The sequence below is a fragment of the Hordeum vulgare genome, chromosome 1H, assembly GCF_904849725.1.
Source record: "Hordeum vulgare subsp. vulgare chromosome 1H, MorexV3_pseudomolecules_assembly, whole genome shotgun sequence".
NCBI lineage: Eukaryota > Viridiplantae > Streptophyta > Magnoliopsida > Poales > Poaceae > Hordeum > Hordeum vulgare.
Window position 1 is genome coordinate 152029831 of NC_058518.1, and position 20590 is coordinate 152050420.

General features: G+C 44.4%; 2 protein-coding genes across 2 annotated transcripts; both read right to left on the reverse strand.

The window, feature by feature from the left end:
- Nucleotides 1–1297: 1297 nt before the first annotated feature.
- LOC123397711 lies at nt 1298–3733 on the reverse strand. Its single transcript, XM_045092249.1, has 7 exons — nt 3707–3733; nt 2932–3218; nt 2632–2802; nt 2415–2472; nt 1996–2316; nt 1574–1912; nt 1298–1513 (listed from the first exon to the last, which is right to left on the reverse strand). Exons 1-7 carry the CDS (start codon nt 3731–3733, stop codon nt 1298–1300), a joined length of 1419 nt encoding a protein of 472 aa, XP_044948184.1.
- A 3913-nt stretch (nt 3734–7646) lies between these two features.
- On the reverse strand, nt 7647–8273 carry LOC123422301. Its single transcript, XM_045107677.1, has one exon. The coding sequence runs from the start codon at nt 8271–8273 to the stop codon at nt 7647–7649; it is 627 nt and encodes a 208-aa protein (XP_044963612.1).
- Between the last annotated feature and the right edge of the window lie 12317 nt (nt 8274–20590).

Consider the following 20590-nt stretch of genomic DNA (forward strand, 5'->3'; position numbering starts at 1 on the left):
ATGCTCATCACGTAACTTGCTATCACGGATCCAATTGTGGAGACACATGCATGCAGTGACAATCATTTTTTGGGTCTCCGGTTTGTACCGAGGTATGCCTTCGAGAATTCGCCATTTCATCTTCAGAACACCAAATGTTCTTTCGATGACATTTCGCAAAGAAGAATGTCGATGGTTGAATGTCTCATATCTCCCAACTGGTTGGTGTTGTTGGAAATCTGGTACATGGTATCGTTGCCCTTTGTATGGTGCTAGATAACCAACCTTGTTTGGATATCCGGAGTCGACAAGATAATATTTATCTACAGTAGGACATCAACATAAGACATTATAAATTTATAGCATACCATGTATATTACTATATGGGCACATGAGAGAGATTACCTGTGGGGGGTTGTGGAAAGTGATCATAACGAACTATGGCATCGCTCCATACACGTGTGTCATGAACAGATCCGGGCCATCTGGGAACAACAAACGTGAACCTCATATCAAAATCACACACTGCCATAACATTTTCACTTTTGTAACCTTTTCTATTCCTGTGTTGGGGCTCCAACTCTTTGGGCACAATTACCTTGATATGTGTTCCATCAATGGCTCCAATAGCATGTTGAAAATGAGGCCAAAACTTTGTTTTTTTAAGTACTGGGTGCGGTTCAGAGAAAGTTGAATCAATTGGTCTAATGTAATCGCCAGCCATGCGGTCTACACACTCCAAAACCTCGTGAAATTTTTTGTTAATGACTGAACGACTATGTGCAAACCGATCCGCGACATTATCAGTGGTTGGACATGTACCGACAGTCCATAAAAATTGTGCCAATGCCTCTTTTGATGATATGTTGGAAGTTGGCTCAAGCCCATAGCTCTGAACTAGCAGATCATGCAATGTGCGAAACACTGACCTCCTCATTCTAAACATCGCATAGAAAGTTTTTGCATCTTTCTCCTTCTCTTCTACCCATTGGAGGCCTGTAAAAAGATGTAACTTTCTTGGTGCATACGGTAGTGTCATACTTGACGACGCTACATCCATAGCAAATGCAACCATTGCCGCCTCAAATTCTTTATCATCTTGTTTCTTTTTGGCAATCTTTTTGGAAATATCCATCTGCCAGAACAACATGCACAAAATATAATATTAGATACAACACAATTCATATCAGGTTCACAACAGTGCCAATAAATAGCTTAAATCACAATAGTACATGTTGAAAGCAAATAGCATTACAAGCAAATAGTCTGCTTCATGAGTCGTGAAAGGAAATAACGGTAAATACAATTCAAACATGTTCTACTTGTTGTTAAGCTGCCACATCCTGTTTATCCATCCAAGCCTCGCAATAGGTTCATGAGCCGTGAAAGAGGAGAAAACATCGCGATATTTCTTTTCCATGAAAAGAAAGGTAGCATAGAAATGCTCATCACTTCCTGGTTTTGCACCATCCGCTTCCACCATGGCCATCATGTGTTGAATCTCTTGTCTTGTTTGATCCACACTCTCCTCCGGCTCCTTCTTCTCCCTTGCCCTCTCCTCTGCCTCCCTCTTATCCCTTGCACTCTCCTCTGCATCCCTCTTGTCTCTTGCACTAAAGAGATCCACCATGCGTACAAAAGCCTCATTTTTAGCATTCTCACCTGCCCACTTATCATTCATCTTTGGACTTGGCGAGTAAGGAGACGCCCTCTTCTTCCCACTCTTTCCTCGATTTTGAATAGGGGTAACTTGGCAATCCTGACTTTCACTCCCTGAGTCATCCTCCAAAATAATTCGGGAGGGATCACCTTGATAAGAGGGAGTTGGCACCCTCGCATGCTCATTTGTGACACAACAATTATCGAAAACCTCTGACATTTTTTCCTCCTCCGCTAGTGGAGCATACCGGAACTTGGCAGCTTCTGGATGTGCCTGTAATCATAAGCCACCACATGTTAATATCAAAGTGAAGCAACATGACTCATTATTTAAAAATGACATGACAAAAACAATACCTTTATCTCCAATGCCCACCACTCATTTGTAGCAGCAATAGTCTTCGTATGCTCATCTCTTCCTAGGCCAGATGCTTGCTGGATCAATGTCTTCCATGTATTGTAGTCGCTCCTACACACACTCCACCTATTTTTGATTTGCCGGGTTGAATAGTTTCTTCCGGAGCGTTCATTGAACTTTTTATGCAAATTAGCTTGTCCTATGTCCGACAAAAAGCTGCCGCTGCGATTATTTCCTCGAACCTCCTCTACGCAAGCAGTCATATAAATTGTATGAGCAGCACTATCCCAATTTTCTTTGGGCTCTTTAACTTTCTCCATCTACCATTATTATTCAACATTACCACATTAGCATTGACAACAGGAAACATTGACAGCACTATCTAGCACTATCTAGCAATACATTGACAGCAGAAAACATTGACAACATTGACAGCACTATCCCAAATTGTATAAGCAGCAAATTCATCCATCCATCTAACAAATAAGCAGCAAACTCATCCATCCATCTAACAAATAAGCAGCAAATCCATCCATCCATCCATCTAACAAATAAGCAGCAAATCCATCCATCCATCTAACAAATAAGCAGCAATATATGTCTGTTTATTTACAGGGAAGAAGAACGAAGCTCACAGCGGGGTGGGGCAGACTGCAGCGTGGGCGGGGCGGGGCCTGGCCGGCCGGAGGCGGGGCGGGGCGGGGTGGGGCTGGCCGGCGGCGGGGCGGGGCCGTACGGCGGTGGGGCGGGGCCGGCCGGCGGCGGGGCGGGGCGGGGCCGGCCTGAGGAGCGGGGCGGACGCCGGCCTGAGGAGCGGGGCGACGGGGCCTGCCGGCGGCGGGGCAGGGCGGCCGGCGGCGGGGCGGGGCCGGCCGGCGGCTGGGCGAGGCGGGGCGGGGCGGGGCCGGCCGGCGGCTGGGCGGGGCGGGGCCGGCCTGAGGAGCGGGGCGGACGCCGGCCTGAGGAGCGGGGCGACGGGGCCTGCCGGTGGCGGGGCGGGGCGGGGCCGGTCGGCGGCTGGGCGGGGCGGGGCCGGCCTGACGAGCGGGGCGACGGGGCCTCCGGGCGGTGGGGCGACGGGGCCTGCGGGCGGCGGGGCCTGCCGGCGGCGGGGCGGGGGCGGCCTGAGGAGCGCGCGCAGATGCGGCCTGAGGACTGCTCGGTGCAGAGGCGAGGTGTGCAGATGCGGGGCGTTTTGGTTGACTGCTCGGTGGCATTTTGCCTGTAATTACGTGGTACAATAGGGGTATGGTATTAATCCGAAAGGTTTTCTTTTGTGGGACTTGGTAGAATCTTGAGATTGTGGGAGAAACCAGGTTTTTCTCAGATTTTGAATTGCACTGAGATTCTACAGAATCTGATTCAGATTTTGGTAGTTCATTCGAGTTCTTTTGGCTCGGGATTTTCGGGACTGAGATTCTATAGAATCTGCTCAAAAGAAATGGCTCGTAGAGAGGAATGGGAGATGTGGGCCCGTGGGGTGGGTTTTTTTACACATGCACGTCAGGGTGGTTTCATGAGTTGGTTAGTTGGGGTGATATTGGAATAAGGTCTCAAGGTGTGTTATAGAATAGACCCACCCTATATTACATATATATATGTATATGTATATATATATGTATATATACATATATATATATAGATACACATATACAACACGTCTATTCTGCTAATATTAGCAGAATAGCTATTCTACACACACTTCCTCACTGAATGCCCAACGTATGTGCACTCCATCCCTGGTACTGTGTACACTTCAATACGTTACGAGAGAACTGCAGGAGAGTTTTTTTGTCCACCCGCGAGTTCTGTGCGCAATGGGGCTTTGCGGGATGATTTATTTTATTTATAGATGCGAGTTGATCTTTATTATCTGGAATTTACCGGGGAAAGCACTAAAATCTATGCAAATCGAGCGATTTGGCGGGTGAGATTCGTTCTGTTCGTTCGAGTTCGTGTACGATGCTGTTTTCTCGTGCTCCTATGTTGTTTTTAGTAGGAATTCCTTGATTGCGTTCGTTTAATCGCTCCCTTTACCCTACAATCTTTGTAATCTTTAGGAATTATGTTTCAATTTTAGCGAAATCGATTGTGCGGGTGTATGAGCTCCGTCCGCTCATCTGTTCTTTGTTGATTTTTTTTTGCATTTCGTTGTCGATCCTTTTTCAATATTGTCTGAATACATTGTGTTGTTTGAATTCATTGTGTTGCCCCTGTAATATTCGAATTTTCTGGTTTGCTTTTGAAAGAATATCACATGTTGTTCATCCGAGTGGTCGTGATTTTCTATTTAGTTGTTTACGGGGTATCCGGGTATTCTTCAGAATTGTGTAAGTGTGCAAGTTTTAGTCGAGTTATAGAACTACGGGTGGAATTGTCACTTCTGTTACTCTCCCACATATTTAGATTTGTACAACTTTTTATTTTAAGCTTGCAGTTCTGCCATACATTGTAGTGTACTGAATTTTTGCTAGTATGGACTTCATTGTAACTGTATTGGAGTGGGCTTGAGAGCTTATATAATTTTCTATTTTCTTAAAATGCATTTTGTGTTTAAGAGAACTGCATATTTTGCACTTTTGTACTACATTAGTATTACAATTTTTGTGGTATTAATGCTATTATTACAATTCTTATGAATCGTGTACTATTTACACTTCTTTTTGAACATGATACATTAAGTGCACAATTTCAACTATTTGGCATATTTTTGAAAAGGTATCGTTGAAAACGTTTGATGGATAAAATTTTAAAAGCATACAATACAAGCAAAGTATTAGTACATGCCACATGTTGCTTTGCCGTACTGTAGTAATTTGAACTCTAATTTGAGAAGAAGCTTGTGAAAATAGTAGTAAATTGGTGCAGATCAGTTCGCATTCATTGATAAAGGGACCATTCTAACTCACTCAAGAACATAGATTTGCATTGTCCGATAAACATAATTTTAAAAGCATGCATCATAAGCAAGCATTACAGATGTGCCACAAGGGGCTTTCTTTAACTTACAGATTATTCAATGTAAAAATCATAAATTTCAGTGGGTCAAACTCCTTGCCCCTAGTTTGTTCTTCTGTGTAGAACATCACTATCACCGTTTCTCCCGCCTCAAATCCATTAAGGGAGACCAACTCCTTCTAGCCAGCAGCTATGTTGAAGAAGCCGTCATAGTCAATGTGGTAGTCGACTTGCATTTGTTGATAGCCATTCTTGTGCACTGTCTCCAAGTTAAGCCTCCCTGATCTTGGAGCGGTAAACCTTATTGTGGATGGTAGTTTCTGTAGTTGTGCATGGACAAAAAAAGAATCTGTATGAGATAGTACCACATAGTTTGCTAGATCTTCATACAATTTTTATATGCATAAAGTTAATTTTGTTTGGAAATATAGATACTACTAATAGAAACCTGTGCAATGTTTGAATCAAAATGTGAACTGAGTTGGACTCTAACTCTTGTAAAATACATGGTTATCTTTTATGAGTACCGCACCGCTATATCGGTTAATACGTACTACAATTTATCTCAAAGGGAACTGCAATAATGCTCAATGTAACTAATTTGATATGTTGTTGTGTTCCATCTTCATAGTTTCAGATCTAATTAGTATGTACATCACGCGGGGTTGGAGTGAAAGAAAAATAGATGGAACCACACATTGTTAATTATTGAAGACCTTGTAAAAAGATAGATCTAGACTTTATTTGTCAGACTATTTAAGGTGACAGAATTATTGATGTATTTGTTCATTAGCAACCTAAAATGGCGACGAAGAAATTGTTGAAAGACATACCCATGAATCCTGCACGGCTGCAGCTGTGAGATGATAGAGAAATGGGCCCGGAACCCACAATTCTCGGTGAGTAGGCACGAGAGCAGGCTACGTCGCTCAGATTGAATGAGCTCTAGACCATGAGAGTACACGCATGCCTCTGCTATCGACACCATCCGAGCCAGGTATCCGCATTAACAGTCTTCCATGGTTAGCTCAGGTGAACGACATGAATCAGGAGGGTGAGTTAGTGGAACCCTAGATCTGATTTTTGGAGATAAGAAGATGAGGGGTTTGCCGTGTAGGTGTGGAGTATGAGTGGATGGGCTTTTTGGAGGCAGTTTTAGAGTATTAAATGTTGTTTTAGGTGGCAGGCAGCACAATGGAAACAAATATCAAACCAAAAAACACACTTTCATGAAGACACCAACTTCATGGGTAAATGTGCAAACTGATTTTCTTTTTGTTTGAAGTTTTATTTCTAATATAGAAAATAGACTTATTTTGTGTGTATACGGTGCACTTCATTTTGTTGATGCTCGGATCTTCCTGTACAAGAATAATAGCACTGCATGGCTTGAGGGCCATTATGCACTTCATTCGTCCTTGTCTTTGTTCTGTAGGTTTGTGCACTATAACTATTTTACAATTGGGTTGAGAGCTTATGTGATTTCTATTTTTTTCTTAAAATGCATTCTGTGTATAAGAGAACTGCTTGATTCGTTCGAGCAAACCGCAAGTACCTATGTGGACGAACTGCATATTACGTGGATTGTTTTATTTTTCTAGACATTTTATTTTATTTTTGGTCCATGATTTTCGGTGGTATGTTGGAATGTTTTTATCCTAGTGGTTTCTCTCGCGTGTTGGGCCTGTTTTGGAGCAAAAAGTTATTTGGCCCAAATAAGTTTTTGCTTCCGAGTGCGTTGTGTGTATGTGCTCATGTTTAGTCCCACCTCGCCCCCCGGGAAACACCGCTACCAGTTTATAAGACCTGGTGAGGCAATCATTCCGAACTCCTCCGTATACCTATTGGGCGCTTATACACGACGCTGTAAGCACTATCATATCTGACCGGTGGGCCCTTGTGTGCGCGGCTCCACACATCGTTGCTCGTAGTCGCCTGTGTTGATAGGCTTGGGCATGGTTGCACCTGGGCGGTCAATTTGTTTTCATATTTTTACTCCTAATAATATTTGGTGTTCTTTGCCACATCGTTGTGCACTGCATTCATCAAATATAATATACTACAGTGCCTTCAGTATGCACTACAAATGGAGGAGAATTTTTGTATTCCGTGCATCATGTTTGTGCACTCCATCTTCGTCCAATTTTCTCGTGTTTTTCTTTTTTTGTATTTTTTAATATAGGGGTGTGCACTGTTTTTTGTTATATCATTGTGTACTGCATTAATCCTAATATTATAGTGCACGTGTCCATAGTTTTGAACTGCATGCATCCTATTTTGTGTACTGCATCTTCTTCCATATGTGCACTCCTCGAATCACATACTTTTTGCGTGCATTGAAGTATGTTCTAATATTGAATTCTAGTATTTGCGTGCACTGCAGTATGTTCTAATATTGAACTCTAGTTTGTAACTAAAATAAACTTAGTCATAACATAAGCAAAGTTCATCATTACAAGCTATTTTGTATGACAAGGAAACAAAGTTTAGCAAAAGAAAGCGATCATAAGCAAACTAACATTACATAAGCAAAAAACAGAAAGCAAATTTGATGATAAATCTAAAACGACGCGCGCAATGTTGTAGATACTTTTTTTGACGGCACGTGCAGTCTCCCCTGCTCTTGGCGCACTTCTTCACCACGTGTAGTCTCCCCAGCTCCTGGCGCGCTTCATGGGTGGCTCCTCCTTGTTCAGCTTTGCGCAACGAAGCTTGTCCTGGTGATGGTGACGCGGTACCATATCTCGTATGCTGTGTATGTGTCCTTTGCCACGTACTTGATATGCCTCTTGGATAGGGGCAGGGAGCCCCAACGCTTGTGCTCCTCGTTGGTGATCTTCTTCTTCATGTCATTGTAGTAGTCGTTGACGAGCAAGCCAGCGATCTCCGCAAGGCAGTCCAACTCCTTAGTGGCCTCCGACACCCTCCATTCCTTCTGGATGTCGATGAAGTTGGTCACCTCCAAGTTGACGTGCTCGAGCCTGGTTTTGTCGCCGCCGATGGAGAAGCCAACAAATGTGTACCTGGGGTTGGCGAGGAAGTTGTCGAAGACGGTGCACCTTTCAACGATACTCAATTTGAAGAGTAGCACCGACTGAGTCTTGCCGACACAGAGTTGGAAGAGGGCGGGTTTATGCATCTCTTTAGGCTCATTGGTGTACTCCAGATCGATTTCGACGATCTTTTGGTGCTGGAGTCTGAGGTGGCGCTCGTACTGCTTGAGGAAGGTCGCCATCTGCTTCTTGTCGTTCCTCTGAATCACGCTCAACTTGGTGTTGCCATAGGCCCGCACGTCCTTGTACTCGTTGACGAATCCCATCGTCGGCAAATGTCTACCGCTTGGAGTTCGAAGAGAGGAAGGGATTTGGTGGTAGTGCAATGACGACTTGTGATGTTGTCGATGAGAAAGCCTTGCGTCGGGTTTGAATTTAAGGGGGAGTTTTTGCCGCAAGGGATGATCTGCACGATCTTGCGGTTGTGTAGATTGTGGGTTCTTTTGCGTATTTGATCGTGGGTTCATGGAAAATGGAAACACTTGGGATCGGGCGGTTGTTTTTGAACGTGGTTCCTTTACCGTGGGTTTTACTTTATTTTCATCAGTTTTTTGTTAACCGCAATGTTTTATCCGGACGAATGTTGTCTCGTTATGTGTGTAGACATGGTGATCGAACTGCATTGCTTACTGTAATGTATTTCTTCGTCTGTACAGATGCACTTCATTATGGATAGAAGTTGATTGCACCTTTTGCGTGCAGTTGATACATGTCGTGGCAAGGGGTCAGTTTTAGGGGGTGTTGGGGGGGCCTATATTCATTTTGTCGATTGTTTTGTGACATTTATTTGAAGGTGGACTTTTTTTTCGGGTTTAACTGTTTTATACGAACTACATGTATTTCTTTGTTTGATCGTCCTAACTTCATTTTCCCTAACAGCCAACTGCATGTGGTTCGAACTTTATTGTCCTTTTTAGTCAGGCTGTTTTGCATAGGCCCGTTTATGCAATCCTTCACAGGCATGAGGTCGACACACGTGGGCCTCGCAGGTGCACACCTATTTCCCCGTCTATACGGATAGAGCAAAGAAAAACATGTGCCCTATCTTGCACAACTTCCCGCAACATCTCCCCTTCGTTGAAATCGCCGTCGCCCGCAGGAACCACCGTCCCCCGCGGCACCGTCGTCCTTCACAGGCCTAGATTCCTGCATTCTACGCCCCCTCCGCTCCCCAACCCTTTCCCCCTCCGCTCCCTTCCCCTTGCACCTCTCCTCTAGTCGCCACCCTCCATGCCTGTCGTTCATCCCCTTGGTTGTGGTCCGTTTCCCGAGCCCTTGGTATGATTCCCGTAGCGGCTGCTTTTTTTGCTAATGTTGTTTACTTCTTTGCGTGAGCATGTGATTTGTTCTCTATTTGTAGTCGGTAGTTGATACGTCCATTTTGCATCATGTTTTCATGTTGATATTTATCGCTTCTTGGGCTGTTATTTCACTTCACGGTACAATTCTTATGCCTTTTCTCTCTTATTTTGCAAGGTTTACATGAAGAGGGAGAATGCTGGCAGCTGGACTTCTGGCCTGAAAGAGGAGCAAAGTTGAGATACCTATTCTGCGCAACTCCAAACGCCGTAAAAGTCAACGAGGATTTTTTTCCGGATTTATAAAATATACTGGGCCGAAGCCACAAGCCTGCACGGTGCGGCCACCCCCTGGCCACGGCGTGAGGGCTTGTGGGCAGCCTGTTGGCCCACTTGCCCCCCTCTTCTGCTATATGAAGGGTTTCGTCTGGAAAAAAAATCAGGGAGGAGCTTTTTCGTGGATTCACCGCCGCCACGAGGCGGAACTTGAGCAGAACCAAGCTAGAGCTCCGGCAGGACGATCCTGCCAGGGAAACTTCCCTCCTGGAGGGGGAAATCGTCGCCATCGTCATCACCAACACTCCTCTCATCGGATGTTAGTAGTTGATGCATCCTATTTCATCAGCACCATCTCATCTCCAAACCCTATTTCATCTCTTGTAACCAATCTCCGTCTCGCGACTCCGATTGGTACTTGTAAGGTTGCTAGTAGTGTTGATTACTCTTCGTAGTTGATGCTAGTTGGATTACTTGGTGGAACAGTTTATGTTCAGATCCTTGATGCTACTCATTACCTCTCTGGTCATGAATATGAATATGCTTTGTGAGTAGTTACTTTTGTTCCTGAGGACATGGGCTAAGTCATGCTAATAATAGTCATGTGAATTTGGTATTCGTTCGGTATTTTGATGTGTTGCATGTTGTTTTTCCTCTGGTGATGTTATGTGAACGTCGACTACATAACACTTCACCATTATTTGGGCCTAGAGGAAGGCATTGGGAAGTAGTAAGTAGATGATGGGTTGCTAGAGTGACAGAAGCTTAAACCCTAGTTTATGCGTTACTTCGTAAGGGGCTGATTTGGATCCACTAGTTTAATGCTATGGTTAGACTTTGTCTTAATTCTTCTTTCGTAGTTGCGGATGCTTGCGAGAGGGGTTAATCATAAGTGGTATGCTTGTCCAAGTAAGGGCAGTACCCAAGCGCCGGTCCACCCACATATCAAACTATCAAAGTAACGAACGCGAATCATATGAACATGATGAAAACTAGCATGACAGAAATTCCCGTGTGTCCTTGGGACCGTTTTTCCTCCTATAAGAGTTTGACCAGGCTTGTCCCTTGCTACAAAAGGGATTGGGCCACTTTGCTGCACAGTTGCTACTTTTGTTACTTGTTGCTTTCTACGAATCATCTCACCACACAATCACTTGTTACCGATAATTTCAGTGCTTGCAGATATTTCCTTGCTGAAAGCCACTTGTCAGATCCTTCTGCTCCTCGTTGGGTTCGACACTATTACTTATCGAAAGGACTACGATTGATCCCCCATACTTGTGGGTCATCAAGACTCTTTTCTGGCGCCATTGCCGGGGAGTGAAGCGCCTTTGGTAAGTGGAACTTGGTAAGGAAACATTCATATAGTGTGCTGAAATTTATTGTCACTTGTCACTATGGATACAATCCTTTGAGGGGCTTGTTCGGGGTATCTTCACCTCGAACGGAAGCACAAAGAGTTGCTCCTCAACCTGCTGCACCTACTAAAAATATTTGCTTTGAATTTCCTTTGGGTGTGCTTGAGAAACTGCTGGCTAATCCTTTTACAGGAGATGGAACATCACATCCAGACTTGCATCTAATCTATGTAGATGAAGTTTGTGATTTATTTAAGCTTGCAGGTTTGCCCGAGGATGAGGTCAAGAAGACGGTCTTTCCTTTATCTTTGAAGGATAAGGCGTTGACATGGTATAGGCTATGTGATGATACTGGATCATGGGACTACAATCGGTTGAAATTGGAATTTCATCAAAAGTTTTATCCTATGCATTTAGTACATCGTGATCATAATTATATTTATAATTTTTGGCCTCGTGATAGAGAAAGCATCGCTTAAGCTTGGGGGAGGCTTAAATCAATGCTATATTCATGCCCCAATCATGAGCCCTCGAGAGAAATTATCATTCAGAACTTCTATGCTCGGCTTTCTCATGAGGATCACACCATGCTTGACACTTATTTTACCGGTTCTTTTATGAAGAGAGATATTGAATTCAAATGGAATTTATTGGAGAGAATTAAACGCAACTCTGATGATTGGGATCTTGAAGAAGGTAAGGAGTCAGGTATGAATTTCACTTTTGATTCCGTTAAATCCTTTGTTGAGACAAATACGTTTTGTGACTTTAGCGCTAAGTATGGACTTGACTCTGAGATAGTAGCTTCATTGTGAGAATCCTTTGCTGCCCATATTGATCTCCGCAAAGAGAAGTGGTTTAAATATCATCCTCCGTTAGAAGTCAATGTAGTTAAACCCACTCTAGTTGAATAGAAAGTCATTGCCTATAATGATCATGTGGTTCCCAGTGCTTACATTGAGAAACCACCTTTCCCTGTTAGGATAAAGGATCATTCTAAAGCTTCAACTGTGATATATAGAGGCTACATTAGAACACCTACACCCACTGAGAAAATTAGAGTTGAACCTAGCATTGCTATTATCAAAGATCTTCTGTCCCACGATGTTGAGGGACATAATATTCACTTCTGTGAAGATGGTGCTGGAATTGCTAAACCTCATGTTAGAGACAAACATAGGCCTGTTGTTGGCATGCATGTGATTTCTGTCAAGATAGGAGATCATTGCTATCATGGCTTATGTGACGTGGGTGCTAGTGTTAGTGCAATACCTCAATCCTTATATGATGAAATCAACAATGAGATTGGACCTATTGAGATAGAACCTATTGATGTCACTATTCAGCTTGTCAATAGAGATACTATCTGCCTTGTGGGAATTGTTAGGGATGTTGAAGGCTTGTGTGGTAAAACGAAGTATCCTGCTGATTTCCTCGTTCTTGCTACCGCTCAAGATAGCTTTTGTCCCATCATATTTGGCAGACCCTTCCTAAATACCGTCAATGCTCATATTGATTGTGAGAAGCAGACTGTCACTATTGGCTTTGAAGGTGTGTCACATGAGTTCAATTTCTTCAAGTTTGGTAGACAACCTCATGAAAAGGAGTTGCCTAGTAAGGATGAAACTGTTGCCTTAGCTTCTATTGCCGTGCCTCCTACTGATCCCTTAGAGCAATACTTGCTTGAGCATGAAAATGATATGCATATGGATGAAAGGGATGAAATAGATAGAGTTGTTTTAGAACAATATCCTATCCTTAAGAATAACTTGCCTGTTGAACTGCTTGGGGATCCACCCCCACCAAAGGGTGATCATATGTTCGAGCTTAAACAGTTGCCAGATACTCTTAAGTATGCTTATCTTGATGAAAAAGAGATATATCATGTCATAATTAGTGCTAGCCTCTCAGAGCATGAAGAAAAGAAGTTACTAAAAACTCTGAGGAAGCACCGTGCTGCTATTGGATATACTCTTGATGATCTTAAGGGCATTAGTCCCACTCTATGCTAGCACAAGATTAAAACCGATCCTGATTTCAAACCAGTTGCTGATCATCAAAGGAGATTGAATCCTAAGATGAAAGAAGTAGTAAGAAAAGAAATACTAAAGCTCCTCGAAGCGGGTATGATCTATCCTGTTGCTCATAGCGATTGGGTGAGTCCGGTGCATTGCGTCCCTAAGAAGGGAGGCATTACCGTTGTCCCTAATGATAAGGATGAATTGATCCCATAGAGGATTATTACTGGCTATAGGATGGTGATCGATTTTAGGAAATTGAATAAAGCCACTAGGAAAGATCATTACCCTCTGCCTTTTATCGACCAAATGCTAGAAAGGTTGTCTAAACACACACAGTTCTGCTTTCTAGACGGTTATTCTGGTTTCTACAAAATACCAGTTGCAGAATCTGATGAGGAGAAAACCACTTTCACTTGCCCTTTCGGTACCTTTGCTTATAGACGTATGACTTTTGGCTTATGTAATGCACCTGCCACCTTTCAAAGATGTATGATGGCTATATTCTCTGACTTTTGTGAAAAGATTGTCGAGGTTTTCATGGATGAATTTTCTGTTTACGGGTCTTCCTTTGATGATTGCCTCAGCAACCTTGATCGAGTCTTGCTGAGATGTAAAGACACCAACCTTGTCTTGAATTGGAAGAACTGCCACTTTATGGTTAATGAAGGCATCGTCTTAGGACATAAAATTCTAAAAGAGGTATTGAAGTCGATAAGGCTAAGGTTGATGCAATCGAGAAAATGCCATACCGCACATATATCAAAGGTATAAGAAGTTTGCTTGGTCATGCTGGTTTCTATAGAAGGTTCATTAAAGACTTCTCAAAGATTTCTAGGCCTCTTACCAATCTCTTGCAAAATGATATTCCTTTCATTTTTAACGATGATTGTGAGGAAGCCTTCGAAATACTTAAGATGGCTTTGATAACTGCACCTATTGTTCAACCACCTGATTGGAACTTGCCTTTTGAAATCATGTGTGATGCTAGTGATTATGCTGTTGGTGCTGTTCTAGGGCAAAGAGTTGATAAGAAGTTGAATGTTATTCACTACGCTAGTAAAACTCTAGACAGTGCCCAGAGAAACTATGCTACTACTGAGAAGGAATTTCTAGCAGTCATGTTTGCATGTGAAAAGTTTAGGTCTTACATAGTTGATTCCAAAGTCACTATTCACACTGATCATGCTGCTATTAAGTACCTCATGGAGAAGAAGGACGCTAAACCTAGACTTATTAGATGGGTTCTCTTGCTACAAGAATTTGATTTGCACGTTGTCGACAGAAAGGGTGCTGATAACCCCGTAGCAGATAACTTGTCTAGGTTGGAGAACGTTCTTGATGACCCACAACCCATTGATGATAGCTTTCCCGATGAGCAATTGAATGTCATCAATGCTTCACATAGTGCACTGTGGTAAGCCGATTATGCAAACTATATTGTTGCCAAATATATACCACCTAGTTTCACGTACCAGCAAAAGAAGAAATTCTTCTTTGACTTGAGATACTACTTTTGGGATGATCCTCACCTTTATAAGGAAGGAGTACATGGTGTTATTAGACGTTGTGTACCTGAACATGAACAGGGACAGATCCTACGGAAGTGTCACTCCGAGGCCTACGAAGGACACCATGCGGGAGATAGAACTGCACACAAGGTATTGCAATGAGGTTTTTATTGGCCCACTCTCTTCAAGGATGCCCGTAAGTTTGTCTTGTCTTATGACGAATGTCAAAGAATAGGTAATATTAGCAAACGTCAGGAAATGCCTATGAACTATTCACTTGTCATTGAACCATTTGATGTTTGGGGCTTTGATTATATGGGACCCTTTCCAAAATCCAACGGGTATACTCATATCCTAGTTGCTGTTGATTACGTCACTAAGTGGGTAGAAGCTATCCCCACTAGTAGTGCCGATCACAACACCTCTATCTGGATGCTGAAAGAAGTTATATTCCCTAGATTTGGAGTCCCTAGATATCTAATGACCGACGGTGGTTCACACTTCATTCTTGGTGCTTTCCATAAAATGCTTTGCTAAGTACGATGTCAACCATAGAATTGCGTCTCCATATCACCCTCAATCCAGTGGTCAAGTACAGCTAAGAAATAGAGAGATTAAACTAATTCTGCAAAAGACTGTCAACAGGTCTAGAAAGAATTCGTCTAAGAAGCTCAATGATGCACTATGGGCTTATAGAACTGCCTATAAGAATCCCATGGACATGTCTCCGTACAAAATGGTGTACGGTAAAGCATGTCATTTACCTCTTGAGCTAGAGCATAAAGCTTATTGGGCAATCAAAGAACTCAACTTTGATTTCAAACTTGCCGGTGAGAAGAGGTTATTTGACATTAGCTCGCTTGATGAATGGAGAACTCAGGCATATGAGAATGCCAAGTTGTTCAAAGAGAAGGTTAAGAGGTGGCATGATAAGAGGATACAAAAGCGTGAGTTCAATGTAGGTGATTATGTCTTGCTATATAACTCTCGTTTAAGATTCTTTGCAGGCAAGCTTCTCTCTAGATGTGAAGGTCCCTATGTTGTTGAGGAAGTATATCGTTCCGGTGCTATCAAGATCAACAACACGGAAGGTAATTGTTCGAGAGTGGTAAATGGGTAGAGAATCAAGCATTATATCTCAGGTACTCCCATAAATGTTGAAAACAATATTATCTGCCGCAGATTTAGAGCAAGATGTCGTTTCAGGAATCTGTGGGGGAGAACAATCTCCCTCAAGTCTATGGAGAAGTACATGCTGATCTGAAAAGGATGGAGGTCATGGAGGCTAAGGAAGGGCTACCTAAAGAAACCAAGGGCAAAGCTAAGGAGAAGAATCAGGCATAGGATCAAGTGCAATCTGTGATCAACAAGGAAGAAGTTGAAGAAGTGGATTTCCTCCAACCCTACGTCCACCTACTGTCTCCATCCTTGATTGAAAGTGCAATCTGTGATCAACAAGGAAGAAGTTGAAGAAGTGGATTTCCTCCAACCCTACCTCCACCTACTGTCTCCATCCTTGATTGAACTCTTGAGGTTTTGTGAAACAACTCGTGCTCGCAATACTTTTCTCACTCGTGAAGTTGTTTTGCTGGAAAAACATATCGCAGATCTCCAAGGTATAAATCAAAGATTAATGGCCCTCTTGGAGTCAAAGATTGCAACAACCCCACCACCATCACCACCAAAGGAAGACAACTAAACATTGGTATGGGCAATCCCCTTGGCTTGTGCCAAGCTTGGGGGAGTTGCCCCGGTATCGCATCACCATCACATCTTTTGCCTTTACCATTGTTTTAGTTTTCCTTTTTAGTTTTCTCTTTCTCTAGTAGAATAAAAGTCTTAGTGTTTTAGTCTTGAGTTTTTCTTTGTGTCATCCCCGATGTATTCGAGCTCGTGAGCCATATAATAAAGAGTGTCTTAGTTGAAGGGCTTTGCCTCTTGCCATGATCAAAAGAGTGAGAATAGAACAAAAGCATGAAAGATCATGTAATGATCTTATGGGAAGTGATGGCTTCACATATAAAAAGAATGATGATTGAAACTTGTTGAGGGTAGGAAAACGTAGACCTTGGTCATGCTTGCAATTAATAGGAAGTGATAAAGAAGGAGAGGTTCACATATAAAAATATCATCTCTCACACCATCTATGATTGTGAACACTCACTAAACTATTGCATGCCTAGAAGTAGATGTTGGACAAGGAAGACAACATAATGAATTGTGTTTGCTTGGCTCCGAACAATGTTATATGATTAGAAATCCCTTAGCATGTGACGATTGCTTCCACCTCACATTAGCCAAATCTCCCGCACTAAGTAGAGATACTACATGTGCATCCATAAACCATCAACCTAGTTCTGTCATGAGTGTCCACCATACCTACCTATGGATTGAATAAGATCCCTCAAGTAAGTTGTCATTGGTGCAAGCAATACAAATTTCTATCTAATATGTATGATCTATTAGTGTGTGGAAAATAAGCTATGTACGAACCTGTGATGAGGAAGACATAAAAGCGACAGACTGTATAATAAAGTTCTTTATCACAGGAGGCAATGTAAAGTGACGTTCCTCCGCACTAAGAGCACACACATCCAAACCTCAAAAGCACATGACAACCTCTGCTTCCCTCTGCGAAGGGCCTATCTTGTACCATTACTTTTTGCCCTTGAAAGAGTCATGGTGATCTTCACCAATTCCTTATTTCGCCTTTATCTTGGCTAACGTCATTGCTTGGGAAAGATATATATTCATATGTCAACTTGGAGGTAAGTATTCATGAATTATTATTGTTTACATTACCCTTGAGGTAAGCAGTTGGGAGGCAAAACTATAAGCCCCTATCTTTTTGTGTGTCCAACTGAAACTTTAATCTCATGAGTACCACGTGAGTTGTAGCAATTGTAGAGAACGAAAGAATGATTGAGTATGTGGATTTGCTTTACAAGCTCTTATTTGACTCTTTCTGATGTTGTGATAAATTGCAATTGCTTCAATGACTAAAGGCTATCGGTTGTTACTTCTCGGTAAGGTTCTTGATCCATGCTTTACTTTGTGAAGGAATTATCACTTTAGCATGAGAGATTATATGTTGGTATTGCTGTTCTGATCATGATCATGATGCATGCATGTTCGTATCTTGTTTTGTCCACACCTCTCTCCCTAAACATGTGGACATATTTATTGAGCTAGGCTTTCGCTTGAGGACAAGCGAGGTCTAAGCTTGGGGGAGTTGATACGTCCATTTTGCATCATGTTTTCATGTTGATATTAATCGCTTCTTGGGCTGTTATTTCACTTCACGGTACAATTCTTATGCCTTTTCTCTCTTATTTTGCAAGGTTTACATGAAGAGGGAGAATGCCGACAGCTAGAATTCTGGCCTGAAAGAGGAGCAAAGTTGAGATACCTATTCTGCGCAACTCGAAACACCATAAAAATCAACGAGTTTTTTTTCCGGATTTATAAAAAATACTGGGCCGAAGAAGCGCTAGAGGGGCGCCAGCAGGCGGCCACAAGCCTGCACGGTGCCGCCACCCCCTGGCCGCGGCATGAGGGCTTATGGGCAGCCTGCTGGCCGACTTGCCCCCCTCTTCTGCTATATGAAGGGTTTCGTCTGGAAAAAAAATCAGGGATGAGCTTTTTCGTGGATTCGCTGCCGCCACGAGGCGGAACTTGAGCAGTACCAGTCTAGAGCTCCGGCAGGACGATCCTGCCGGGGAAACGTCCCTCCCGGAGGGGGAAATCGTCACCATCGTCATCGCCAACGCTCCTCTCATCGGAGGGGACTCGTCACCATCAATATCTTCATCAGCACCATCTCATCTCCAAACCCTAGTTCATCTCTTCTAACCAATCTCCGTCTCGCTACTCCGATTGGTACTTGTAAGGTTGCTAGTAGTGTTGATTACTCTTCGTAGTTGATGCTAGTTGGATTACTTGGTGGAGGAGTTTATGTTCAGATCCTTGATGCTACTTGATGGGGTTATAGTCCTAGGGTAGGGTCATAGGCCTGCCCTATGAGTCCTACCCAAGGACTACCCTTCATAAGGGATAAGGCCCTTAGTCAGTTCCGACTGAATTAAAGACTTCCCATGATCCAGTCGGTGACGATTCCTCCATCATCCAGTCGGAGATGAGCATTCGGAGCGCATCGAACTTACCGACTGGATTCCACTCTGTGCATCATAGCCCCCCTGGAGGGCAACGGTCATACGTTTCCATGTACCTTTATTAGCATTTAAGACATACGTTACCTGTAACGTAGGCATTTATTCGCCACTACTCCACCCCTGTGCACCGAACCGTTGTGAAGGGCAGCGCACTCTATACAAGCCGCCCTTCCCCACTGGTGCAGGGGTTAGCAATTCACTGTAATCCATATTCCACTCGACAACAAGCTCCAAGAGCACTGAGACGTAGGGCTTTTACCTCCACCGTAGAGGGGCCTGAACTCATACAACCTCGCCGTAGCTAAGGCTCTGCCCATCCTTTCGTACCCTACACATCTAGTGTCAGACATATACCCACGACAATTGGCGCCCACCGTGGGGCAGGCGTCTAACCGACTTACGGCGAGTTTGCGACTACATTTTTCATCATGTCATCTGGTGGAGATTTGAGCATGGGTCACGAGTTCCTCTTCGGCGCTCTCTCCTTCATCGTCGACGATTCAGCATGGCTTCGGGACGCCCCTCTCGACGTCGAGGCGCTCCCTAGTCGCGGGGCTACGCACTTCTGTGCCGGCGCCCGCGGTATTCTTCTTCTCCAGCAGTCGGCTCCGGTGTTGACCTACGCTGCCGTCACGCGCCGCAACAAGCGGTCCCGCCGTCCGCGGCTCCAGCGTTGGGTGCAACACGCCCAGGCGCGCCAGAACGCATCCTCACAAGTGGCGTTTCTAGAGTCGGTTGTGATTGTGCCGCCGTCCCAGCGCTCGGACTCAGTTCCGACTGAGTTTCCTTTCGAGTACTTGGGTCGCGAGCCTGCAGCTGAAGTGCACATGGCCAACTCCCATGAAAGTCCCCGCCAAACTGGCTGGAACGAGCACAAAGTCGGCAAAACATCCGGTGCTCGCTGTCAGCCCCGCCGTTCTGCCAGTCGCCACACTTGGCGGAGCAACATGGAGGTGTTCCGCACACCCATCCTCAACCTGGCTACCGCCGCCAAGATAGCCGATTCCCTCTAGCCAACTGATTCAGAGGCTGGCAGAGGGATCGAGCAAATCCGTGCCCTGCTGCACACGGCGCAGCAACAAAATTCGGCGGTCTCCCAATCGCACAACATGATTCAATAGTTCTGTTCACGCGAACACGCATCAGTCAGTTCAGAGTCCCGGTTCTCATCAGCGACACAGGGGAGGCAGCCGTTCCATGAATCCCGAAGATCGTCGCTGCTCACGCACCCCTCCGCGGGGTGGGCGCTACGGGCCCCGCCATCATGATGATCGGCGTTCAGTCGGTGACACTTATGATCCGAGGCCCGACGTGAGAGGGCATATCGCCCAGAGGAGGGTCGACAGGGGCCGAGCCCACCGCGATGGTCACGATATGGACCGCCCAAGTGGAAGCAGGACCATCGTCTCTGGTCCCGAGTGTTTCAGTCGAGCCATCCGTTCGGCTGACATCCCTCCCAACTTCCGTTTGGCGACGGGGATCAGCAAGTTTACAGCTGAATCCAAGCCAGAAACGTGGCTGGACGACTATCGAGTGGCAGTCCAGATTGGAGGAGGGGACGACCACGTCGCCATGAAACACCTCCCTCTGATGCTCGATGGCTCGGCACGAGCGTGGCTGAACCAGTTGGCTCCCTCAAGCATCTACAGCTGGGCAGATCTGGCCCGAGTCTTCATCAGGACCTTTGAAGGGACGTGCAAACGCCCTGCTGGCCTCGTGGAGCTCCAGCACTGTGTCCAGAAGCAGAATGAGCCCCTGCGCGATTTCATTCAGCGTTGGACGACCCTCTACCACATGGTGGAGAACGTCATGGAGCACCAAGCAGTCTGCGCCTTCAAGGCAGGCGTGCGGTACAGAGATCTGTACCTGAAGTTCGGTTGAACAGGCGACATCTCCATGAGTAAGATGATGGAGATAGCGGCACGCTATGCAAATGGCGAAGAAGAGGAC

Coding starts and splice junctions, on each gene's coding strand:
- LOC123397711 (XM_045092249.1), bottom strand. CDS start 3,733: ATGGAGTGCACATACGTTGGGCATTCA. Junction 2,803..2,931: donor GCGTCCGCCCCGCTCCTCAG/GCCGGCCCCGCC, acceptor CCCGCTCCTCAG/GCCGGCGTCCGCCCCGCTCC. Junction 2,317..2,414: donor GTGCTGTCAATGTTGTCAAT/GTTTTCTGCTGT, acceptor TAATAATGGTAG/ATGGAGAAAGTTAAAGAGCC.
- LOC123422301 (XM_045107677.1), bottom strand. CDS start 8,273: ATGGGATTCGTCAACGAGTACAAGGACGTGCGGGCCTATGGCAACACC.